This window comes from Bos javanicus, chromosome 4 (assembly GCF_032452875.1).
Source record: "Bos javanicus breed banteng chromosome 4, ARS-OSU_banteng_1.0, whole genome shotgun sequence".
Lineage (NCBI taxonomy): Eukaryota > Metazoa > Chordata > Mammalia > Artiodactyla > Bovidae > Bos > Bos javanicus.
The window spans coordinates 104705529-104733429 of NC_083871.1; the positions used below are offsets into that span (position 1 = coordinate 104705529).

General features: G+C 35.5%; 1 protein-coding gene across 14 annotated transcripts in view; it reads right to left on the reverse strand.

Moving 5' to 3' along the window:
* The window catches only part of BRAF (B-Raf proto-oncogene, serine/threonine kinase), a 178058-nt gene that overhangs the window by 84592 nt on the left and 65565 nt on the right, over positions 1-27901 (reverse strand). For all 14 annotated transcript variants that reach the window (XM_061414921.1, XM_061414918.1, XM_061414920.1 and 11 more), the window contains 4 exons: positions 26317-26418; positions 14834-15097; positions 1733-1836; positions 770-872 (listed from right to left, as the gene is read on the reverse strand). In XM_061414921.1, the coding sequence (XP_061270905.1) occupies positions 770-872; positions 1733-1836; positions 14834-15097; positions 26317-26418 (573 nt within the window). The remainder of the gene's footprint in view (positions 1-769; positions 873-1732; positions 1837-14833; positions 15098-26316; positions 26419-27901) is intronic.

Consider the following 27901-nt stretch of genomic DNA (forward strand, 5'->3'; position numbering starts at 1 on the left):
AAAACCAGATAAAGGGAGAAGTATGGAAGGAGAGCTTTAACATCTGTCTTTCTTCAGTCCTCAAGGAGAGCTATTCCACTTCCATTACCCTATCTTTCAGAAACATTTACTCAAGTGTGTCAAGGTGTATGCAGAATCTATTTACCATGTTTAGAATGGATTTTTAAAAAAAACTTAAATGTCAAAGAGGAATGGTTAAATACACTGAATGTATATTCTTATGGACTACTATGTAATCATTATAAAGCTAGGTGTAATGACATGGAAAGATACCTATGATGCTGTGCTTAACACTTTTTTAAAGTATCATACAAAATATAATTCCACTTTTAGTTTTTTTTAAAAAGGAAAGAAATGGAAAATAATGAAGGAAAATGAAGGAAGTAAAAAAGAAAGAATATTTTGGGCCTGCAGATATAAGAACACACATTTTATATACAGACTGACTTTGGAAGACCACACAATAATCAATTGTTAATAACAACTATTTACCTCTGGTAGGGTACTTCCAAGTTTTTACTTGATATACTTTCATACCATTCAAAATTTTTAAATGACTATCTATTACTTTTTAAAATTAAAGACAAAGTATAATGATTAAAAAAAAACCTGTTTAATATGTGGTGCTTTTTTTCCCTTTAAAAAATAAAACTGATTTTCAACTTAGGTAAAAAAACAATGCCAAAATTATTCATCTCATACTTCATTCTTTAAATAAAAACTCAAAGAACTTAACGATTTTTGACACTGAAATACAAAAAGTACATACAAAGTTGTGTGTTGTAAGTGGAACATTCTCCAACACTTCTACATGCAACTCCTCTCCAGTAAGCCAGGAAATATCAGTGTCCCAGCCAATTGGTTTCTTCTCCCTGAAAAGCGCAGACACAGCCTTTCTTGGTTATCATACCTAAAAAGCTTCATATACCTCATGCTGAAGATATGAAAATTGGTTATTGAGGGGCTAGTAATGGTGAGGGAGTTTTGGCTCCCTAGTCTTCCATCGTTAGAAATTTAAATGGCAATAAATTAATTTTTAAGTTTACCCCAAATAAATGTATCACTCTTGGACAAACAGCAGGGTAAAGAGATGTACTCTTTTCTTCAAGTCAGCTCCAGAAAAGACCTACAACAGCAGAAAATGGATTGTTCCTGGGGTCCAAAAAAAAAAAACAAAAAACAAAAAAAAAAATCACAGGTATGGATTTACCTATCCATTCAAAGAAAAAGAGTATTCAAGGGACAATATGCCCCCAAAAAGGAGATCTCCTTTTTTTCTTTTCCAGATGGGATTCAAAATTGGGAGTGGCAGGGGTGGGGTCATGGCAAAATTTCATGCTTTCTGAAAAATAATTCAATATAAAATGTTAATTTTGATAAGTCTTTGGTGAAACTATGAGTTTATATTAAAAACAGGAGTGGGAAAGAGTCCATTATTCAAATAAGAAACAGAGAAAATGGTTCAAAATTTTAAGAATCTCAAACTCCATTTATTATAAAGTCATTTTATCAGAATAATAAACACCATCATTACACAAAATTATCTAATGTTCACTCCTCAAAGGGCATACCAGACTTGTTTAGGCTAATTAACTTAGTTTTTTTTTTTTTTCCTGAGGTTGATTTTCAATACCCTAGGTTTGGGTAAAGATCTTACAGAAAACCTCAAAATTTAGTATCTGATGTTTTTTCCCCTTTTTAAACAAAGTTTCACATCACATACAAACCATACCCATCCTGAATTCTGTAAACAGCACAGCACTCTGGGATTAGACCTCTCATCATCAGTGCCTTCTTCAGGCTGTCCCGGACTGTGACTCCACACCGTGCAGGTACCTAGGGTATCATAAAGTCAGGATATGAGGTAGAGAAGTAAATTATATATTTTTTCACATCACTGGAAAAAAAAAACCAAAACCCAGTAATTTACCTTTATAACATTTTGAAAATGTCATATGGATTACTATGTGAGAAAATTATTTCTAGGGCTAACAACATTAATGGAAAATTATGACTCAAGCATCTATTACTCACCAACTCAAGGTAAAATTAATTTTTGGTTTTTTATTTAAATTACAAAATATCTTAAACACATAAAAGAAAAGAAAATACAACAGATCACTAAGTGCTCTCTGCTGAGAAATAATAAATGTCAACATTTAAAGCAAAATCAACTTTGATCCAACATTGTTCAAAGCTGAAAACGGTAATCCTTCAATTATTATGGTCCTTAAGAGATCTCTTACTGATCCTAAACATAGAAGAGAATACTTGTCTTAATGTATTCAGGTGGTATTTGTTGGGTAGTTGTTTAGCATTCCTATTTCCTCTGGGAACCCACCTTTCCCTAAAAACCACCTGGTACTTGAGAAGTTATGAATCCAGGGTCACTACTCTTCTGGCTGCACATAAGCTGGCTAATCAGTTTCCCATATCCCAGATCCAGGGCTAGATATATGACCTGAACAGTACTACACTTCTTCCTTTAACTGACAGATAGACTCTGGTTGACAGAAGTTTCTTTCCTACTGTAAAGTTCCAAGAAGACAGAAATATGGAATCCCTAATGGTTATCTTCCCTAGTACACTGAGAAAATCTGGCTACCGAATGAAGCTAACTTAAGGAGAAGTAAAGATGACATTAGGAGCTAAGAGAGAAGAGGCATCGAAAAGAGAGAGAAAAAGAATCTTCCTGTATATTTGAAGTTATCTCTACCTTGGTCTTTTCTGCCAGTGACTCATCTCCCTTCTTATTAATTTGAATAATTTAAAACTGAAGAAGAACTGACAAACACAGTGTAGATAGACTAAGGTGAAGCAATGGGAGTTCAGGTTGGTCGGTTTTTATGCGGAGAGGGGAGTGGAGGGTGACAGACAAGATGTGTTAGTTAATAACAAAATTAAAGGTTTCATTCTTGTAAATCACTAAGTGAAAGTAAAGTCGCTCAGTCGTGTCCAACTCTCAGCGACCCCATGGACTGCAACCCATCAGTCTCTGCTGTCCCTGGGATTCTCCAGGCAAGTTTAAATCACTAAGGTATTTAGCAAACCAGAAGTCTCTAAAGAAATTGGGACTCTTATGCCAGAGGTGAATTGAGTGAAAGTGAATATAAGACAGCTGAATTTCAACAGTATGTCAATGGGGAACAATCTATAAAGCCAAATTAGGACCTAAGATTAGAAAAACAAGAGACAGACTTTAGCTCAATATAACTGTTAAAACTATCCAGCAAGGGAAAAGTTTGAGGGAGTAGGTTCATCACTGAAAGTATTCAAGAGACTAGATTTGTACAGTTGATCCTCTTTAATTCATGGATTCTGTATTTGCAAACTTGATTATTCATTAAAATTTATTTGTAACCCCCAAATCAATACTTGCAGTGCTTTTGCAGGCATGCACAGAAGACTGGAAAATTTGACCCTTCCCAGCTGAGGTTTGGAGAAGGCAATGGCACCCCACTCCAGTACTCTTGTCTGGAAAATCCCACGGACGGAGGAGCCTGGTGGGCTGCAGTCCATGGGGTCGCTAAGAGTCAGACACGACTGAGCGACTTCACTTTCACTTTTCACTTTCATGCATTGGAGAAGGAAATGGCAACCCACTCCAGTGTTCTTGCCTGGAGAATTCCAGGGACAGGGGAGCCTGGTGGGCTGCCGTCTATGGGGTCGCACAGAGTCGGACGACTGAAGCAACTTAGCAGCAGCAGCAGCTGAGGTTAATCAAGGTAACATGCCTTCTATTCCTAGCTCTCATACTGTAAACAAGTACCCTATGCCAGGTGACTTTTAAGCTAATGGACCCCAGTCTGCTGTGAAGAAATAAACAATCCAGGGGCCAATATACAGAGGCCATCTTTGGCTCATTTATAATAGTAATCCTGCACTTGTCCTAGGAGCAGTTTTTCAGTATTCACTAATTCAGTGTTTGCAGGAAATATACAGAACATAACTACTGCCAATATAGAGAACTGTCCATACCTTCCAGAAATAATGAACAGAAGGGAAAGCTGACTTTTCCCCTCTGCTATTCGTATTCTGCCTACTTAGGTGGCAACCCTATCTTTAGTTTTAAACCCCATCCAATCTATCCTGTTATCAGTGAAATCTTTTTTAAAAAAGGTATTCTTAATGTGTGTGTTTGCCAAATACTTCTGAGAACCTGATGAAAGCCTTAGAATAATCTCTTTGAAACATAAAAGTTCAAGCCCATCTATGGACTGCTGAGGAGTCCACTGAACTCAGAATTTCATTCTGTGATATAATCTTACATTAGTGTTCTCAAATTTTTCCATTTAATTATAGGGTGAAATCCAAATTCCTTAATACAGCATACAAAGTCATTAATGGACTGGGGCTATCCACCCTTCAGTTTCTTTGCTAATTTCTCTCATGCACTCCTGTAATGCCATCTTCTAATATAGCTAAGCACCCTTATGCTTCTCTAAAGAGGTTGATTCCAAGGTGTATATATGTTTCATCAGTAGGCAAAATTTTGGTTTCCCACTCTTATCACCAAGGGAAAGTCATCAATCTGTCCTTCATCCACTTCAACAGGCTGATTTTTGTTTCTTCATGATACTACCTGTTCAACAGACTGCAGACCAATGGAATGAAACAGAAAAACCAAAACTAGACTCTTCATTCAACACATAAATAAAATCAAAATAAAGGCAGCATCTGTAACAGGGTAAAGATGAACTTTTAACTAATTGATGCTGAGACAACTGGAACCAATCTAGGAAAAGAAAGTTCATCCATACTTCATACAGTATCATAGGGTAAACTCCAAGTGGATCAGATTTAAATGTTGAAGGAAGGAGGGGACAAACCATAAAAGAACTAGAAGAAACATGGCTCCCTTACAATCTCAAGAGAAGAAGGCCTATAAAATTATGATGCAAAATCTGGAAGCCATAAAAGAAAACACTCACACAACACACTACAGTCAGCCCTCCATGTCTGTTGGTGCCACATTCATGGATTCAACCACCCGAGGATCAAAAATATTTAGAAAAAAATCCAGAAAGTTCCAAGAAAGTAAACCTTAAATTTGCCTACTATAAGTAATCTGGAGATGATTTAAAGTATACAAGAGGATGTGCATAGGTTATATGCAAATATTAATACTATGCCACTTTATGTAAGGGACTTGGGCATCTAAGGATTTTATCCTTATATAGTCATCCCCCAATATTTGTAGGGGATGTGTTATGGGGTCCTGGAACAAATCCCCTACAAATACTGGGAGAATGACTATATAAGCAAAGTCAAAAGACAAATACAAATTGGGAAAAATATTTGCTACTTATGTGACAGGAAAATAAATTTCCTGATACATAAGGAGCTCCTGAAAAATTGAGATTAAGACCAACCCAACAGAAAAATGGGCAAAAGAAAGAGAGTTCAGGAAAACAAATTATAAATGGGATTTAAAATTAAGAAAAAGTGTTCAACCTCAGAGAAAAGCGAACTTAAACTTGCCAAAATATTTTTTCACTTATCAAATGGGCAAAAATACAAAAGTCTAACAACATATTCTGTTGGTGAGGCTATGGTAAACAGGCATCTCATACAGTGCTGGTTAGTTCAGTTCAGTTGCTCAGTCATGTCCGACTCTTTGCAACCCCATGGACTGCAGCACGTCAGGCCTCCCTGTCCATCACCAACTCCCAGAGTTTACTCAAACTCATGTTGGTCGAGTCGGTGATGCCATCCAACTTCTCATCCTGCCTTCAATCGTCCCCAGCATCATGGTTTTTTCAAATGAGTCAGTTCTTCGCATCAGGTAGCCAAAGTATTGGAGTTTCAGCATCAGTCCTTCCAGTGAATATTCAGGACTGATTTTGTTTAGGATGGACTGGTTGGATCTCCTTGCAGTCCAAGGGACTCTCAAGAGTCTTCTCCAACACCACAGTTCAAAAGCAACAATTCTTTGGTGCTCAGCTGTCTTTACAGTCCAACTCTCACATCCATACATGACTACTGGAAAACCCATAGCTTTGACTAGACAGACCTTTGCTGGCAAAGTAATGTCTGCTTTTTAATATGCTGTCTAGGTTGGTCATAACTTTTCTTCCAAGGAGTAAGCATCTTTTTATTTCATGGCTGCAGTCACCATCTGCAGTGATTTTGGAGCCCCCCAAAATAGTCTGCCACTGTTTCCACAGTTTCCCCATCTATTTCCCATGAAGTGATGGGACCAGATGCCATGATCTTAGTTTTCTGAATTTTGTAGTGCTGGTAGCAGTGCAAAATTAAGCAAAATTTATGAAGCAAAATTTTAAAGTATCTTATCAAAATTACAAATGTATATTTCTCTTTGATCCAGGAAGCCTGCTTTTCAGTTCAGTTCAGTCGCTCAGTCGTGTCCGACTCTTTGCAACCCCATGAGTTTCAGCACGCCAGGCCTCCCTGTCCATCACCAACTCCCGGAGTTCACTTAAACTCATGTCCATCGAGTCAGTGATGCCATCCATCCATCTCATCTTCTGTCATCCCCTTCTCCTCCTGGCCCCAATCCCTCCCAGCATCAGAGTCTTTTCCAATGAGTCAACTCTTCGCATGAGGTGGTCAAAGTACTGGTTTCACCTTTAGCATTATTCCTTCCAAAGAACACCCAGGACTGATCTCCTTTAGAATGGACTGGTTGGATCTCCTTGCAGTCTTTAGTATATCATAATATAACTGGCAACTATAGTACATCTCTACAATGGAATCTATAGCTATATGGCTGGCTCACATAAACATTAAAAGCAAAACATTAAAAGCAAAATACAGACTAACATATACAATACGATGCCTTGTATGGAGAGGAGCAGCACACACCCCTGCCCCCCTGCCCCAAATAAAAAGTTAGCTAAAAGGCTCAGGGGAACCTGAGTGTATAGGGAGAGGGGCAGAAACAAGATTTCTTGATACAAATACCACATGAAAGAATTATCTATTCACAAAGGAAAACGGGTGGGCTCCCCAGGTGGCTCTGTGGTAAATAATTTTCCTGTCCATGCAGGAGATGTGGGTTTGATCCCAGGGTTGGGAATATCTTCTGGAGGAAATGGCATCCCACTCCAGTATTTTTGCCTAGAAAATCCATGGACGGTGGAGCCTGGCGGGCTATAGTCCATGGTGTTGCAAGAGTCTGACACAATTTAGTGACTAAACAACAAAGGTAAAGGTGTAGGGGAGCACTGTTTCCATTTTTATAGATGGAAAGACTAAAAAGATATTTTCAGAAGAACCAAGTTAATGCCTCTTTTCCAAATTCCAAAATTAAGTGTCCTTGCTTGATCTAAGGCCATGATCTTAGTTAAAAACTAGCATCCTGCCTTAACAAAGATCTAAAGTCAATGTAATCACCTGAATATTTGCAAAGGAAAATATATCCAAGAAAAACAAAGACATATGTCCACACAGAAACTTGGACATGAATATTCACAGCATTATTACTAACAGCCAAAAGTGAAAACAAAATTCATAATGGCTAACGTATGTTTTGATACACACACAGAATATTATTCAACCATAAAAACGCATGAATACTGACATGCTACAATATGGATGAGCCATGGAAACATTATGCTAAGCAAAAGAAGTCAGTCACAGAAGACCACATATTCTATGACACCATTTATATGGAATGAAATGTACAGAACAGGCAAATCTGGAGAGGTAGAAAGGAAGTAAGTGGTTGGCTAGAACTGGGAAGATGGAGTGACTGCTTAAGGGGTACACAGTTTCTTTTTCGGAGTGATGAAAACGTTCTAAAATTAACAGTGCTGACAGTTGCATAACTCTGTGAATAGACCAAAATTGTATAGTTTAAATAAGTAAAGTATGTCTATAAATGATATTTTAGTAAACCTATAAAAAATAAAACAAGCCAATTCTGTCTTTTAAACTACAAGTTCAAGAAAGTCAGCTTAGAACAAGCCACATTTCAGGAAAATTGGGTGAGTTTTTTTTTTTTTTTTTGATTAACTTGTTGTTGTTAACACAACACATTAAAAATATACACGAATGAGGGTATGTCATGTCTAATATACTTGAAATTCTATTAGATAGGTTGTTTAGCTGCTAAGTCATATCCAACTCTTTCGTAGCCCACCGGGCTCCTCTATCCATGGGATTTCCTAGACAAGAATACTGGAGTGGTTTGCCACTTCCTTCTCCAGGAGATCTTCCCAACCCAGGGATCGAACCCGCGTTTCCTGCATTGGAAGGCAGTTAACATCTAAATTTCATTAACACTCAATGTTGACCAGGATCTTGTGGGAAAAGGAAGTCTTATACACTAGACAGAATATAAACCAGTACAATTTTTCTGCATAAAATGTACATTTTATGAAGTTTTAAGTGTGCATACCCTATGACCCAATACTTAAGTCCCTAACATTAAAATATTCCCACAACATTTCAGGATATGTGTATTTAAATGTATTTTGCAGCATTTAATTATCCATAATGAAATAAAGTTAATAAATCAGATATGATCATTCTAAACAATAATTTTAACCATAATAAAACAAGTAGCTTGATATTATGTGAAAGAAGGGGATAAGTATAAGGCAAAAAGATTAGTCCCTTTCTCCTGCCCCCGGCAATGTCCCCATCCTCCAGATAATCGCAATTACCAGGCTTTTATATATGATTCAAAGCCATCTCAAAGGACACACACATTTATTCTTTTTAGTCACTGTATCTAATGCATGACCTGGATAGTCTTAAGTAGTTCTGTACCAAGGGACACTTACCTTGTTTATACTTTTTTCATTTTTAGAAATAATGAGTACACATTGATTTTGATACAGAGTATATTATAAAATCTCTAAATTACTTTTAAAGAAATTACAGTTTTGAAAATTTAAAGTAAACATATTTGTTAGAAATTCTGAAAAGGAAGAATAAATACCTCTAATACCATCATGAAACAATCATTGTAACATTTAGAAAAGAAGTTTTACATGCATTTCATGTGAGTTTTAATACAATAAAAGACAAGTAAGAATAAAGAACCAAACTTCAAATAAACACTTCTTCACACTAAAAGAGGTCAGTCCCTAGAAGAGGCCTCTAGGGTAGCTTTTTGCTTTTCCATATAAATTTTAGAATCAACTTTTCAGATAAAGTAGTAAGGGTGGGATAAGATCCCCCTAGAATTCTGCAGAAACTGCACGTAATTTTGATTAATTTGGGTGAGAAGTATATTTAGGAAGATTATCAAGAACAAAGTAACTTTTGATTTCTTTACTCTCTTCAAATGTCTTTCAATAAAGCTGTACAAATTTCTTTATAAAAGTCTTAAACATTTAAAAATTATTTTGTCAATGATATCATTTTTTAAATAAAATTGTATGTTCTAATTATTAAGTGCAGAGTTCTTATTATAATAGATTTTCTATGTAGACAAATTAACTGCTAAAAATAAGTTTTATTTCTTTTTAATATTTATGTTTTTTATTTCTTTGTCTTGATTGAGACTGGATAGAATATTCAACTCCATAAGTAGTAGATCTGTCTTGCTTGTTTCCAATTTTAATGAGAACACAGAATCCTTCTTTAGACATACTTGATAGATACCCTTTATTAAGAAAGTTGTCTTTTATTCCAAGTTTACAGAGTTTTTTTGTTTCTTTCTTGTTACAAAAAGGTTTTCAATACATCAAATGTCTTGTTTACTGTATCTAGAGATATCCATACACTTTTATTCATTTAATCTGCTAATAAGAACTGCACTGACTGTTTTGGAGTGGGGCATCCCACACACATGTGGGATGTTAGATCCCCACCCAGGGACTGAACTCATGCCCTGTGCAGTGGAAGCATGGAGTCCTAACCACTAGACCATCAGGGAAATCCCAGAGCTGCACTAATTTTTAAAAATCATTGTTATACTCCTAGAAGAATTATTTTTTAAAAATATATACATTGTTAGATTCAGTTGACCAGTATTTTATTAAAGATTTTTGCAAATATGTTCTTAGATTAACCTTTAGTTTTTCTTTATCAAGTGATCTTTGGTTTTAGAACCAAGATACACAAATTCTATAAATGAGTTAGGAAATGTTCTCTTTAACTTTTTTACAGAAGAATAAAACTTACATAGGACTAGGATTTTTTTTCATATTTTCTCTCTGACATAAGACATTCAGAAGTGTCTTCAAATCTCTAAAAATGTGGTTTCCCATTATTGTTACTAATTTCTACTTTAATTACATTATGCTCAAAAAACACACCTTGTGTTTGTGAAGATTCCCTTTTTTGCCTAAAATGCAGTAGAAAAATTTTTCAGTGTCCCATACATTCTTGAAAAGAACGTGTGTTCTTTCATTTATTAGTACAAGGTTTACATGTCTATTACATAAAATTGACAACTATGTTCTTCACATCTTCTGTAATTGCTTTATCTACCTACATATCTATTTCTGGCCACACCACACGCCTTGTAGGATCTTAGTTCCCTGACCAGGGACTGAACCCCGGGGCCCTGACAGTGAAAGTCCCAAGTCATAACCACTGAACCACCAGGGAATTTCCTCTAGACTTTTATAATGGAATTATAAAGTATATAGTCATTTTTGTCTGGCTATTTTCACTTGACATAATTACTTTCAGAGTCATCTGTGCTGTTGTGTATACTAGTAATACATTATTTCTACTAAGAAGTATTTCATTTGACAGATATACCAAACTTATTTAACCATTTCGGTAATGCCCAGTTTTGCACATGCCATGCAAAACTATTTATAAAAATACTTTCTCCAGGAAAGATATAGAAAAGCCACTTGATATCATTAGCCAACAGAGAAAAGTATATCAAAATCACAACAAAGTCCCACTTCATACTCAATAGGAAGGCTATAATCAAAAAGAAATAATTTTAAAAGTACTCCATTTATTTCACTGGTCTATCTGTCTATATCAGTACCAAAATGATTTACTTATTAATTTATAATAAGTTTTAGTATCAGGAAGTGTGAGATCTCCAATTTTGATCTTTTTTAAAGTTGTCTGAGTATTCAGGATTCCTTGAGATTCCATATGAATTTCAGGGTGGATTTTTCTATTTTTGCCGGAAAAAAAAAAAAAAAAGCTTTTGAGACTTTAAAGCTAAAAGACTTTAAAACATTAAGTTAATCTTCAAATTGCTTTCAAAAGTGGTTATACCATTATACATTCCTATCACCAGTGTACGAAAATTCAGTTATTCCATTCCACATCCTCACCAATAGTTGGTAAGGCCACTCTTTCATTTTAATCATTCTAGTAGGTGTGTGGTGGTATCTTGTGCCTTTAATCAGCTTTTTTCCTAACGGCCCATGATGTTGAGCATCTTCTTATGTGTTTATTTGCCATCCACATATCTTCTTTGAAGTATCTATTCAAATCTTTTGTCCACTTAATTGTTTCCTTACTGTTGAGTTCTAAGAGTTCTTTATATATTCTGAATACATGTCTTTGATCAGATATATATATTTTGCAAAGATTATCTACTAGTCTGTGGTTTGTCTCTTTATTCTCTTAATATAGTCTTTAGGAGAGGAGAAGTTTTTAATTTTGATAAAGTACAACTTATCAATATGTTCATTAGGGACTGTGTTTTGGTGTTACATTTTAGAAACTGTTACCAAATTCCAAGTCACAAAATATTTTCCTCTGTGTTTTCTTGTACAAACTAGCTTTACATTTAATTCTTACTTTTCATTCCTTCCTCTGTGTTCAATTTTTTACATTTAATGCTTACTTTAAAATGTTTACATTTTTACATTTAATTTCTACTTTTCATTGCTTCCTCTGTGTTCAGTTTTCTCCCTAAGTCATTTCCAGGTAGTCCCTTTGGGTAGAGCTTGAGAAAAGTAAACTCATCTGGAAAGGCTTTACTGTGCCCTGACTCACAGTGTACCCAATAAGTTAAACTCACACTTTAGCTAAGCAACTTACAGCATCACTCAGCACTCTTGAGTATATTATTCTACTGTCTTCTGGCTTCTACAGCTGCTACAAAGATATTTTTTGATAATCTAACTGGAATTTCTTTATAGGTAATTTTTCCTAAGTGCTTTTAAAACAATATTCTTTCATTTTGTTACATCTAATAAGAATGAATTCAAATTTACTTAAACAACTTAAAGCTTATGTGTCTCAAATCCTTAATTTGTGTCTTTAATGAAGGTTAGCCATCATTTTTTTGAATTTTGCTCTATTCTTTTTCTGTTTTAAAAAAATATCTATTTATTTATTTATGGCTGTTGCTACACAGGCTTTTCTCTAGTGGTGAGCTGGGACTACTCTTTACTTGAAGTGGGCAGGCTTCTCATTGCGGTGGCTTCTCTTGCTGTGAAGCATGGGCTCTAGGGCTCTAGGGCTTCAGCAGTTGGGGTTCCTGGGCTCTGGAGCACAGGTTCAATAGTTGTGGTGCACAGGGTTAGTTGTTCCATAGCATTTGCCATCTTCCTGAAACAAGGATCAAACTCGTGTCTCCCACATTGGCAGGTGGGTTCTTTACCACCAAGCCATCAGGAAGCCCCATTCCTTTATTCTGTTCTCATTTTCCGCTTTGAGGCATATGATGAAACTATTCAATCCATCCTTCATACCTATTAACCTCTCATATTTTCCATAACTCTCTTTCTCTGTTTTCCAGAGGTCACCAATTTTCCTCCTTCAGCTAAATTCAATCTACTTTTAAATTAATCCATTGAGTTTTTAAAAATAAATATTTTGATTTCTATACAGCATTTTAACACTTGGTCTGTAATATGCTGTAACCTGCTTGATAATTACTTCTCCATATTTGTTTTCTCTCTTTAACATTTTGTTTTCCATCATACCATTTGAAAGTAAGTTCTAAATTTATTGATCGAGACAGACTTCAGTATAGTGGCTATTCTTAAAGGTGGGTACTCAATTGAGGGAGCACAAGAGTACACTCTCAACATTAGAAATGTTCTATAATTTTTATCTGCATGGCAGGTACACATGCAGAAGGTCACTGAGCTGTACACTTGAGATTTGTACACTTTACTATATGTAAGTTTTATTTTTAAAAAAGAGGTGAGAGAGGTTGCAGGCATCGTAACAATTTACCCCTAAACATTTAAGCACATATTTCCTAAGAATAAAGATATTCTCCTACATTATATTATCTCTATTATCACACTTAAGGAAACTAATAATTTCATAAAAACATACTACATTCAACCAATATTTGACGTATCCCATTTCAAGAAGGACTTCTACAGCTCTTTCTCACCCTAGTCCCAAACCAGGATTACACAATGCATTTGGTTGTTTTGTCTATTGTTTGGTCTATTTGGTTTGTTTGGTCTATTTAGTGTAGAATAATCTCCAGTGTTTTATTCTCCATGAATTGAGAGTCCAGGCTGTCTTACGGAATGTCCATCTTTCGAATGTGTCTGCTTCTCATGGTGCTTAACTTTTCCCTTTACTTCTTGTCCTTCCTATAAAGTGGAAGGACCAGAAGCTTAACATTCAACACAATTATTTTTAGCAATAATACTTCAGGGATGATAAGTGTCATCCACTTTAAATTTTAAGGCCACCTAGAAATTCTATTTGGTTCCTTCTTAGGAATCTAATTTTGCTGCTATTAAGTCTTCTAACTCACTGATGACAGACTATTTCTTCTTGCATACTGTAACTTGGGATTTTGACCTTGTCATTGAGGTATTATGTGTATGAATTACATAAGATCTATATGGGCTAAGGGAGGGATTTACATTTGTTTCTGGCCAGTGCCTGAGTGCTATTACTATTCCAGAACCTTTTTAAAAATTTCATTTCTTGGGTTGAGAATTCCTAAATAATGCAGGTAACATAATGATGAACCCCACACTATGGTAAGAACAGATCTACAGTTAAGAATTCACAAGGGAAACTTTAACCTTTATCTGGGGCCCTGGCAAAGACAGAAAAGTTTCACTGTTATTTATGTATGCTGGTGAACAGATTTTCTTCTAATTCACCCTTTTATTGAAGGTAAAGCTTTTCAAAGGTTCAGATTATGTGAGGATATAAGTTTCAACCACCTTTGTGGCATAAGCCGAAGGCCTAGTCTTGTGTCTCCACATCATGACATTCACATGCCTTTGTTTCACCGGGTAACTAACTGACCCCACTGGAGGCCACTAGAGCATAGTAAGTCAGCAAACATTTTCTGTGAAGCATTATTAATGCTATCTGAGGGGAAAAATTAAAAGACTACTTTGGCTTCAACTGTATTTAGTAATGAAATGCTTTTTTATTAATATCAAAATAACCATATACATTATAAAAAATAAGTGATGCGGGTAGGTGCGTTTTTCCATTCAGTTATGTCCAATGGCAGTACTTGTTGCACTTGAGATTACAGACCATCTATAATTATCCTGCAGATTTCCCTGCTTTAAAGGTTATTTATAGAGTACTGTGTTCCAATGATGATATAATGATCAACAATCAAAGCTTATATAAACAAGAGGAAAAATGTCAAGCACAATAAGAATCCAACATTTGGTAATAAATCTGAATAAGGCTTTCTCTATGGCAAAGAACAAAGCTTACCTGACATATGTTAGACAACAAACAAGCTTAAGTCTCAAAATTCTGACTGATTCTAAACTAACACTCAGACGTGAGTGTGGTTCAAGCTTGGTAGACAGGTATACAAGTGACACTAAAGACAATGCGATTTGTTCTACTTAAGGAACACAGACTTTGGCATCAAATAACTATGTCTTTTCCATTCTGGTTTAAATGGTATCACATTTCATTTTCCACAACTAGTCTTTCTGAAAAATACAAAGAAAAAGCCACGATGAATTAAAAGCTGACTCACCACTGTCCTCTGTTTATTGGGCAGGAAGACTCTAACGATAGGTTTTTGTGGTGACTTGGGGTTGCTCCGTGACACATCTGTGGGATTTTGAAAAACTGAAAGAGATGAAGGCAGCACTGAAAGGCTAGAAGAGGAAGAAGATGTAACGGTGTCCGTTGATGCAGAGCTAGAAACAGAAAAATCAGTTCCATTCCCCAGGGATTCCAATAACTGTTGTTCTCTTTGTTGGAGGGCATCTAGCTTGCTGGTGTATTCTTCATAGGCCTATAAAATAAAGTAGACTTACATTGAATCTGGACTTTTTCCTGACAGTAACAAAAGGAAATATGAAATTTTAGTTTTTGATTATAATCTCTTTATAATCTAGCTAACAGGATTTTGTGTTACAAATTACAAAGTAAGTACTGGAAGTATTGTAAATTAGTACTTTTATCTTTAAATTGATAAATCTTGTTATAAGACACTCATCTAGAAACTGCACACACACATACATGTATGATGTCCGTAACAGCCATGAATATTAATTAAAAAAAAACTAGTGTTAGCTATTTTCTGGCCAAAACACAATTTACCTTCCAAACTACACATCTAACATAAGATAAACTACTACATCGAAGCATTTTTTTCTAGATAAGTTATAGGTATATAAGGTTTCACATCTCTCTCGGTCTCTCTCTAACCAACTGAGAGAGGTTGAAAAGGAGATGAGGCGTTAAGAGAGATCTGTCAAAAAGACAAGCCTAAGGTACACAGTCCAGGTGGCGCTAGTGGTAAAGAACCTACCTGCCAATGCAGGAGACATGAAATGTGGGTTCGATCCCTGGGTCAGGAAGATCCCCTGGAGGAGGGCATGGCAACCAACTCCAATATCCTTGCCTGGAGAATCCCATGGACAAAGGAGCCGGATGGGCTACAGTCCACGGGTTTGCAATGAGTCAGACACGACTAAAGCGATTTGGCAGGCAGGCAAAGGTACACAGTGCCAAATCTCACCATAATCACCAAAGTCTCCTCAATAGGGATTAGAGGATGCATAACTGTGACCTTTTTTTTGAAACAGTTATTAATTAAAAATATCTTCTTTTCCACACTATGGATACCTTATGACCTCCCCTTTCCCATGAAACACTTCTTAGAGAATAGAATTTTATTTGAAAAGGTGGTTTACATCCTGTAGTCAAGAAATTTTGAGACCATTACCCATCAGGGTATGTTTCTAGAAGTATCATTTTACTAAAGCTGAAAGGTCAAATGATCACATAAGATATCATTTTCTAAAAGCAGGAAGAATCTTGAAAATAGAATGATAATTGAAAATTAAGAGATAGAATGGATTCGAATGTATATGCCCATGGTTCTTTACTGCAGTGGTAATCACCTTCTCCCCTCCACACCATAATCCACCACCATGTCTCCCTACCACCCAAAATAGATACGACACTACACACATTTATAAAAGGCTACAAAATTTTAAAAGTGCCGTTTCCCATTACCTAGAGAGTTTATTACTGGGCTGCAGAGAAGCAAATGGCTGCATTTTTATTTGTGTTGTATATGAGAAAGAATGTTTTTGATACAAGGTAAGAGTAAGGAAGGGGAGATGCTTAAAATGTTAGCATTTATATAGATAGAGTTAAGTGGGGAGAAGAGAGTACTAGTACAGGAGACATTTTTAACAGAGTAAGGAGGTTAGAAATTTTAAGACAGAGGAAAACTACAGACTAGTACAGCTGACTGTCATACAATACCTGGGACATATGAAAGGGATCAATAGATGTTCATGTAATTTAAGTGAAGAATATGAACACAAATCATAAGACTAGAAAAGTGGGTAAAGGACAGCTTGGAGAGACTGTATACACTATGCTTTGAAGCCTGAACTTCACTCTACAAGCAAGGAAGAATTATCACAGGTAGAGAAGAATAATGAAGAAGGAAATGGCAACCCATGCCAGTATTCTTGTCTGGAGAATTCCATGGATAGAATAACCTGGTGGGCTACAGTCCATGGGGTCACAGACAGTCACACATGACTGAGTGACTAATACTTTCAGAGGAGAATAAAGGAGAAGTTTCAATTCAATATAGGCCACCACACCTGATGTCTAATGTCACCATATAATTTTTTTTTAGGGGGGAAGGGAAAATACTAAAATGAGCTACTGAAGGGCTTAATTAAACTACATAAAAAAGCACTCTCCTTTACAATCTAATAGTTGCCCAATGCTGACCCCAAAACGTTTCACAGCATTTCACGGCCTTATAGCCAAATCAGTCCAAAATCTACTGATCTATGTTTCTACTTAGCTTTCAGTTCCATGGGCTAATTACTTAAGGACATCTTTTTTCAATATGATCCACTTATTGATACTTAATCATTCAATAAATATATATTGAGCATGCATGTACCTGGTACTATTTGGGGCTCAAACCACCAAAATAAAGACCAACACAATTCCTATCCTTTGAAGATTATATACATACAGCCTAAGGAGGCAAAAATTCCTCCTTGCATAGATCATATAATCTTATTATCATCTGAGCAGGTACATTTACTACGCAGAGTTAAGCTTATGAAAAGTAATAAATGTCAACAAATTTTCAGAATGTTAATTCTGTGTCAAAACATTAGCCTTAATTTTTGAAAATATATTATTCCCTCCACTGTGGATTACAATCTATTATTTCACTGCATTTATCAATAACTCTTTCTTAAATAAAAAACATTTACTTATTCCATCTCTCTCCATTCTCATAGATGCAATCTACCAAGGTACTTCCTTCCCCGCCTTGTTTTGTATCTGGTTTGGCTCATTTCACCCCATTATCCTTGCTGCATTCAGTGTGGATGGTTATTACTCTTATAACACTCCTGTCTTAAAGTTCTCTAAACCTCTTATCTACAAAGGCATTTATTTCTACTCTACATACAAGATTCAGAGATACAAATAATTCTTTACAAAAGTGTTCTAAATGATGACAAGATCTCAGTTGGGAACCTCCCACACTCCTGTGCACACACACTTATCTTAAATTTCTTAAATGTCTTAAATCTCACTACCACACTACTCTGGTTAATGGTCAATATCAATCTCTTAAAGTTTTTCAGATTTCTTTGCTATTTTCTTCCCATGCTTTATGACTCACGATTTCAACAATGCCACTGGTAACATCTTAGACTGTCTGGTTAATTCTTAATTCTTTTATCAACTTGCTTGTTAAATACCAACTCTGGGTAAATTCCATCATTCAATGATTCAGTTCTTTCTCTCAGGTTACCACATATTACTGAAGAAAATAATAAGACAAGGCCATTGAGTTCCATTATCAATTCGTGGAAATTAGTCCTCTACATTATTGCATGAAAATTTGTACTTATTTTTAATTCATATTACATTTCTTACAACATTTACTCCAACCTTTTCTATGCTTCTCTGGCTCCTAACTTCATTCCCCAACCTTTAATTCACTCAAAAAATACCACTACATTCAAATTTACTCTGAAGATCAAAGCCATCAAATCAAAGCTTCCTCCTCTTTCTTTGACTGAGCATTTCTCCCCATTTTTCCCCATCCTTTTTTTTGTTCTTAATTTAATTCTAGCATTGGGTGGTTAAGGTCCCCCACTATGGAGGCCTTGGTTCATCACTATCTCCATTTTTTCTTTTATCTTCCAACTTTCCCTCTTCCTTTGTTTTCTTACCCTGAAAATGTGAGTAGGTCATCTTGCATAAACATATACTTCAAGCATCAATACTACCATCAATGAAATTCCTTTGGTGCTTCAAGAAGTTGCAGAAACCAGGTATTTCTTCAAGAGGCAGCTTTTCCAAAATATCATTCTTTCTCATCAAAATCCTACCCATTTTTCAAAGTCCAATTCAAAGCTCTGCTTGATAAACTCCAAAATCAGTACTTTCTTTTCACCTTCTTTACAGTATTACCACACTTTTCTTTATATGGTTTAAAAAAATCATTTGTGAAAAAATTTTGTGAGCATTGAGATAAATAATAGTAAAGAAAGTTATCACAGAGACTACCACATAGCAAAAACCCAATACTTTTATTAGTAGTAATAAGTAGTAATAGTTCTTATCATTATTACTGTTACTACTATTGGGTTGGTCAATTAGTTCATTCAAATTTTTCCACAAGACATTACAGAAAAACCTGAACTTTTTCTCTAACCCAATGTACTACTTGACTAGGTTCTCAACATGACTCTACCAAACTGTAAGGCACTTGAGGGCACAACTCACGGTATTTATTTTTTTAATCCATTAGTTCATTCAATGGCTTCTTTCTTAAACTGAAGTATAGTTTTTGAACTAAAAAAATGAAAGAATGTAGAGAAAAGAACACAATATTATTTAGATGAAAATACTCCTCAAATTGATATACAGATTCAATGCAATCCTTATCAAAATCCCAGTTGGCTTTTCTGCAGAAATGGACAAGCTGATCTTAAAATCACAAAGAAGTACAAAGGACTTGGAATAACTAAAACAATCATGAAAAAGAACCGAGTTGGAAGATTTACATTTCCTGATTTCAAAAGTTACTACATAGCTACAATAATCAAGACATGTGGTACTGATATATACATAACACAACAAATTAAGAGTCCAGGGGGAAAAAAGCCTTACATTTATGGTTAATTGATTTTTGACAATGTTACTAGTACAACTGAATATCTGCATGCAGAAGAATGAAGCTGGACTATTACCTAACATCATGTTCAAAGATTAACTCAAAGTGGATCATATACTTAGGAAGAGCAAGATCCAGAGGGGCAGGATGGGCAGAGGTGTGAGGGATGAGGGAGGGGATACATGTATTGTTATGGCTGATTCATGTTGTAGTACGGTAGAAACCAACACAACATTCTAAAGCAATTATCCTCCATTTAAAGATAATTAAAAAAAAAAAAAGAGTTAAAACTAAAAAACCCTTACTACTGCTGCTAAGTCACATCAGTCATGTCCGACTCTATGCGACCCCAGAGACGGCAGCCCACCAGGCTCCCCCATCCCTGGGATTCTCCAGGCAAGAACACTGGAGTGGGTTGCCATTTCCTTCTCCAATGCATGAAAGTGAAAAGTGAAAGTGAAGTCGCTCGGTCGTGTCCGACTCTTCGCGACCCCATGGACTGCAGCCTACCAGGCTCCTCCATCCATGGATTTTCCAAGCAAGAGTACTGGAGTGGGTCGCCAGTGCCTTCTCTTAAAAGAAAACATTAACAGAAGTAACTCATCATGACCCTGGACTAGGCAATAGTTTCTTAGATGACACACCAAAACACAGTAACCAAAGAAAAAGTAGATGAACTTGACTTCATCTAAATTCAAGCTTTTGTGCTTCAAAAGACACTATCAAAAGAGTGGAAAAAAAAAAAAAGACATCTCACAGAACAGGAGAAAATATTTGCAAATCAAATCTGACAAGGATTTATCACCCAGAGTATACAAAGAACTCTTACAACTCAGCAATAAAAAGACAACCCAGTTTTTTTAATGGGCAAAGGATCTGAATAGACATTTTCCCCTAGAAAATATAAAAATGGCTAATAAGCACATGAAAAAGATGCTTAACATCATTAGTTACTAATGAATTACAAATCAGAACCATAAGGAGATGCCAATTCACACTTACTAGGATGGCAATAATAATAATAAATGGAAACTAACAAGTTGGCAATGATGTATAGAAACTAGAACCCTCACACATTGCTTGTGGGAATGTAAAATGGTACAGCCACTTTGGAAAGCAGTTTGGTAGTTCCTCAAAAAGTTAAAACAGAGTAACCAAAGGACACAGCAATTCCATCCCAAGGTACATAACCAAAAGAACTGAAAACATGTCTACCACAAAAACTTGTACATGAATGTTCATAGCAGCTTTACTCATGATAGCCTAAAAATGGTAACAAGCTAAATGTCCATCAGTTGATTAATGGATAAACAAAATGTGATGTATCCACATGATAGAATATTAGCCAAAAAAGGAATGAACGCTACATGCTACGACTTGGTTGAATTCATTCACACAAAATGTTCAAAAAGGCAAATGCACAGATTAAGAAACTTAGGTTAAGCGGTTGATAAGGATTGGAGAGAATGATTGCCAATGGGTAAAAGGTTTCTTTTGGGGGTGATAAAAATGTTTTGGAATTATATGATGGTGATGACTGTACAATTTTGTGCATATACTATAAATTACTCAACTGTATACTTTAAAAAAGTGAATCACAGTTCATGAATTATTTCTCAATTAAAAATGGGAAGACGATTAAGGCCCTACTTAATTAAAACATAATAGGAAAAAACAATGGAATTAAAAATTTTTATCATTAGAGTTCATTATATTTATTCTTATTGAACTTAATCTCACAAGATACAATGAAATCTTTCAAACTGTCCACAACTGATAATTAATGAACTGTTCTGTATTTCACAGGAAGCACCTAGCTTCCAGTATTATTTTCACTACAGTATCTGTTTTGATAAATGTTTTTGCATTATCTTGGGTTCTACACAGGCTAAAGATCAGAAACGCTGTAAGCACAGTAATAATGATAAAGCAATTAAGAGCACAGGTTCTGATAAAAAAGAAAAAAAAAGAAGACATACACATGGGGAAAATGTAAGCAGTTACAGAAGACTCATTAAAAAAACACAGATTCTAAATTCAAAATGTCTAGCTTCAAACTTTGGCTACCCCATTTACCCGTTGTGTAATGCTGGTCATGTTATTGTTAAAATCCTTTTTGCCTGAGTCTCTTCTTCGATAAAATGGAAATGAGTATTAAATATAACTCATAGGGCAGGTTGAGGCTTAAATGATCTACTATATGCTTGGAACAGTTCCTGGCATAGCAAGCACTCAATAAATGTTAGGAGCTTTACTGTCTGTCTGCAGGGGATCTGAGCATACACATAAACTTGGTGGTAGCTTGGAGGGTTATTCCAGAAACTTTATTCCCTTCATTTCTGCTGCTGCTGCTAAGTCGCTTCAGTTGTGTCCGACTCTGTGCAACTCCATAGATGGCAGCCCACCAGGCTCCCCCGTCCCTGGGATTCTCCAGGCAAGAACTGGAGTGGGTTGCCATTTCCTTCTCCAATGCGTGAAAGTGAAGTTCTCACTTGCGTCCGACTCTTAGCGACCCCATGGACTACAGCCCATCAGGCTCCTCCATCCACGGGATTCTCCAGGCAAGAGTACTGGAGTGGGTTGCCATTGCCTTCTCCACCCTTCACTTCTGGAATCCAATAAATCAGGTCCAGAAACAGAAATCTACTTCTAGAAAAGCATCCAGCATTATATCTTACATACAGAAGGCATTCAAATAATTTGATGAGTAAAAATAAAAGAACTGGACAAAAATAAGAAATTCTGGGAAATGACTTTTAGGGGAAATATCTTTTCTTTGTGTGATGGTAAAACGAAAAGACTGGAACCAAAGACTGAAAAGACAAAACTGAAATTCTTTTAGAGTACGATAGCTCATTTCACTGCAGTTATCATCAAGGGAATCAATAGTGTTAATTATTATTCATATGCCAGTAGGAGAAAATCTAGAACTTAAAAGCTTGCTTTTAAATAAATTAGTACACAAAAAAGAGAAAGTCATGAGGATTTCTGATGGTGATATAACTGATTTCATTCTGTTTTGCTATGAGGAAGAAATGTGGGGATAGGTAAAGATTTAACTTTCTATGGAAACATCAAAATGGTTTCTTTGGAAATGCTATGTAATGAAGTAACTAGAGCACAACTTCTATCTGCCAGTGCACAAACTAATCTGAAGCCAGACTGTGAAAACTGGAAAATTTTTACTTTTTAGCCTCTTATTTCAGAAAATGTAAGCTGAGTCACTAGTCTAGGAGTTATGTAACCCCATTCTGGTTGGTGAGATGTAAAGACTTGTAGGGGATTTGAGAGGAGGGTTTTCCTCCGTGAAATAACTCAGTACACCAGAGTATCTGTGATCCCTGCTTCTGGACTTGAGGTATTGTGTTAAGAGTACAATTCTAAGATCTGCTGCAGACAGAAACCAAAAGGATGGTAGCAATCTATGCCAGTGTGTAATAACAACCTTGAGCTGTAGAACCAACTTTGAATAATGTACCTCCATGTTTGTCATTATGGGAGGAGAAATTAAAAACAAGTTTGGACAGCCTGTTGTTTGGTTTTTGCAGATCTCCTAGATTTATTCTCCAATTTTTCCCATCTTTCCTTTAATATTTTCTTTGTTTTATTCTGCTTTCTGGAAGATGTCCTTGACTTTATAGCGTGTGTTTGTCTGTTTATATGCACATGCAGATACACACACATATATAAATTTCCTATTATACTATTTTAACTCTTACTATTTTAATTTCCAAGAGCTCTTTCTTATTCTTTAATACTTTTGCTTCTTTAATACAACCATGAAGCAAGAAGAGATTATGGATCTTCTCTTATCTTTGATGTTATAGTGATTTTCAAATTTTCTTCTGTTCTCTGCACTGTTTCTGAGTCCCTTTTGACCATTTCTGCCATTATCTTTCCTGTTAAAAGCTTTCTTCAAATACTGGTTATTCTTAACTGTTCATTTGTATTTAAGAGTTATGAACCCTGAAGATATCAATACTACACAAAGCAATCTACAGATTCAATGCAACCCCTACCCAAATCCCAATGTGTTTGCAGAAATAGAAAAACACCATTCTGAAATTCATGAGAAAATCCAAGGGATCCCAAATAGTCAAAACAATCTTGAAAAAGAACAAAGCTGGAGATCTGCATTTCCACAATGAGATACCCCTTCACACTCATTAGGACAGCTACTCTTACACACACACATACAGAAAATAAGTCTTAGCAAAGATATAAAGGATTGCAAAATATAGCTGCTTATGGAAAACAGAATGGCAGTTCCTTTAAAAATTTAATGTAGAATTATCTTACGATTCAGTAATTCCACTTCCGGCTATATACACGCAAAAAAGGTAAAGTCAGTATTATTCACAATAACCAAAAGGTGGAAACAACCAACCACTGATGGTAGCCATCAATAGACAAATGGATAATATACATTATATTATATACAGGTATATAGACATACAATGAAATATTTTTCAGCCTTAAATAGGAAGAAACTTTTGACACATTCTTCAACATGGATGAAGCTTGAAGACATTATGCTAAGTGAAATCAGTCAGTTACAGGATAAGTATGTTAGAATTCCACTTATACGACATTCCTAGAATAGCAAAATTCATCGAGACAGAAAGGAGAATGGTGGGTCTCAGTGGGTAATCAGTAGATTACTCACTTAGTACTTAATCTACTTAAGGGCCTTCAAATATCAGGACCCACAAGTCTTTTCCCTTGGCCTGGTCAACTTTCCTCAGGGAAGAAAACTCTCAATTCCGGCCAGGCTCCTCTTCATAGTAAATCAAATGGTGGTTAAGTTCAATGTTTTAACTTATTTATGTATTTAGTTTCTGTAAACCACTCCCTTGATTAAAATATAAGCTATCTGAAGGCAGAGACTGGGAGGAGATTTTTTTTTTTTAATATATATATATATATGCCCAGAGCCTAGACAAGTACAAATGTTAGCAGGCACTCAATAATTGCCTATTGAATAAATGAATCAAAGATTTACAGAGCACTTATTTCATAATCATAAACTCAAAATTTAGTCTTTAAATTACCATGTGTGATATATTTCCATTTTACCAATTAGGTGGGGTATAGGGAGGTTAGGTAACCTGTCTGCATAAGTTAAGGCAGAGCTACAATTCAAACACAGGGTGTGTGTAACTCCATAGTTCATCTCAACCACTATATTATACTGCTTTCTGTAGAGAAACTGTGTAATGTTAGTACCTGTCAGTGAGAATCTATGTGCTAATGATACAACCTGTAAGGTATAGTCTGCTGTAAACTGTTCTGTTGTTGTCGTTCAGCTGCTAGGTTGTGTCTAACTTTTTGTGACGCCATGGACTGTAGCTCGCCACTCTTCTGTCCATGAGATTTTGCAAGCAAGAATACTGGAGTGAGTTGCCATTTTCTTCTCCAGGGGATCTTCCCAACCCAGGGATGGAACCTGCGTCTCCTGCACTGCAGGCAGATTCTTTACCACTGAGCCACCTGGGTAGCCCTATACTGTCCTAGTTAGATATAGTTCAAATAGTTAAAAGCCTGAAGAGTATGTGTGTGGAGGGGCGAATGAATCCCTGCTATAGTGAAACCATGTTATTGATGCAAATGTATTACCTCTGAGGGTGGGGAAAGTTTCCTGACACAAAAATGGTTGGCAGAAAAACTGCTGGTTAAGTTGTCTAATTCTGACTAACAAGCAATTACCATTTTCACCAGGACTATTTGCCTCCTTATGACTCCTCTGCTTGTTCTCCTCACACACAAAAGTAAAACAGAGAGCATGTGATATCAGAAAATACACTAACTAGTATTCAGAGGTATGAGTTCCAGTCCTGGCACTGATACTAACTGGCAGTGTGCTCTGTGATAAGCCATAAAAAGAGAGAATAGTTTATTAGCAGTCATTTCCAAACTTTCAAGGTTATTTTAGAAATACACAAACTTATTTTCTCTCGAAATACCGAAGATTTAACCTATCCTTTATAAGTAATTAGATTACTAAATTAGAATTTTGGTTTAGGAGTCTGTCAACCCATGCCTAAAAAATCTCTGGCATTTGAAGGCAAATGGTAACCTGATCATTTGTAATTTAGGGTTATCTCCCAGTATGACTGGTTCTTATAGTTGGAGCTAGCTTTTATGGAGACCGGCAGTATAGTGCAGTGTAAGCAGTATGGGCTGTGGAGCCTGACTGCCTAGATTGTCTAACAGCTTCCTTGCTGTGGAACTTGAGTGACTTACATAAGGAAACTAATGCCAAGAAAGCGTACCTGTGATTATTATAGAAACTGCTACCTAATAGGATTAAGAACAATAACTAATCTATAAACTTACAATGACGTTCAAGACTGGATACAAAAGCTTCAAGGCACTATTAAACTGTAATGCTAAGCAATCTTGAGATACTAAAATTTTGTAAATTTTACCCATGAGGAAGCAAAAACCTATTTGAGGGGATTTGTTCTGAAAGAAAGATATTTCGCAAAATTCTCCCCATTTTCTAATACAGCAACTAGTTTGCTGGCCTCCAGAAAAGAATGCTTTCTCTTTTTTCAATAATTTTTTCTTTTTTTAAACCAGGGTAGTATTTTGAAGTTTATATACAACTTCTTCTTTAGTTTTGCTATTTTCCAAATTACCAAATACTATATATTTATTGTAACAAGTGAAACAACCTTAAAGAGTACAATAAAGACAAAGCTAATTCTCTCTTCACATATCTATTTTTAATCCCACTCCCTAAAATAACCCATATTACCAATACAAATGCGTCTTACAACTTCATTTTCTTTTCCTCAAAATTACTACAAATATGACACTCAAAAGCTTACCTCCAGATATATTGATGGTGGATTATGCTCCCCACCAAATTTGTCCAATAGGGCCTCTATATGCTCCTGTGTCAACTTAATCATTTGTTTGATATTCCACACCTAAAAAATATTTTAAAAGAATTTAAATACAAAGCATTTAGAATATGAATTCTTTAGAATCTTTAGAATATGAATATGAAATACAAATCATTTAGAATATGAATATCTTAATATTCCTACTGAAATATTATTGTAACTGTCAGTGTTCCTTGAAATTTAGAGCTTAGAGATCTTGAGATGATTTATTTTAAACTTCTTCTTATACTAGTAATACAACATTTTCTCAACTATAAAACATTTAAGTAATACATAAGTATTTAGGAACAAGCAGTAAAAATCTCTTTTTCACATTCCCCATATTTCTGGGTGTCCTGCCAAAAAGATAAGTCCTGTTTATGTTGTGATATACATTCTTCCATAACTTCTTTTTACTCAAAAAACAAAAATACGTACATATATAAAATAGACAAATACATATAAATATTACATATTAAAATATTTTCAACATTTGCTTTCTTCACCACACAACATGCCTCAGAATTCTTTCCATGTCAATATGTATGTATTTTGCTTTTATTTTTTTTTCAGTGTTTTTAAGTATTTGTTCTTTCAATGTAGTTTCACTTTTAATTAATTAATTTATTTATTTTACTTCGTTGCTATGCACAGACTTTCTCTAGTTGTGGTGAGCGGAGGGCTACTTTTCACTGTGGCGTGTGGGCTTCTCCTTCCGGTGGCTTTTCATTACAGAACACTGGCTCTAGGCACACAGGCTCAGTAGTTGTGGTGCAAGGGTTTAGCTGCTCCATGGCATGTGGAATCTTCCTGGACCAGGGATCAAATCCATGTCCCCTTCACTGGCAGATGGATTCTAATCCACTGTACCACCAAGGTAGTCCTATTTTACACCTTTTAAATGGCTGTATTACAACATCGTAAGTTCAGACAACATTCATTTCACAATATTAGGACACTGCTTATTTCAGTGGACTTCAAAGGTAACTTAAGATTAGGTGGATACGAATGATTTCAGGAGAATCATTTCCAGATTTCCATTGTCTATTTGTATTCTTCCTAAATGATCTGCTTAAGAACTAGTTCTTTCTTCCTCTCCTTTAAAAATCACTACGTTGCAATTCTCCTCTTTGTAAAAGAAAGGCAAAATTCTTATCCATCTCAAGTGCGTCTACTACCGTGTACTCTTCTGAGCTATATAAACTTCAAACTACCTAACAAACAAGAGAAGAAGGGAAATCCCTTGGCAAAAAAGGGGGAGGTTAATATCCTTGCTCTTAATATGAGCAAGACCTTATTTTATCAGTGAAACAAATTCTTGGGAAGGTTTCAAGCCTTATCCATTTATCTAGCCACCCAACTGAGAATTCAGAAGTCTAGTGGTCATATAGTATAGGCACATATTACATGTTTAAGATAAATAAGCAATCAGATCATTTTTTTTGTTTTTTTTTGTTTGTTTTTGCTTTTATTTTCTTTTTATTTATTTATTTTTTTAAAATATTATTTTATTTTTAAACTTTACATA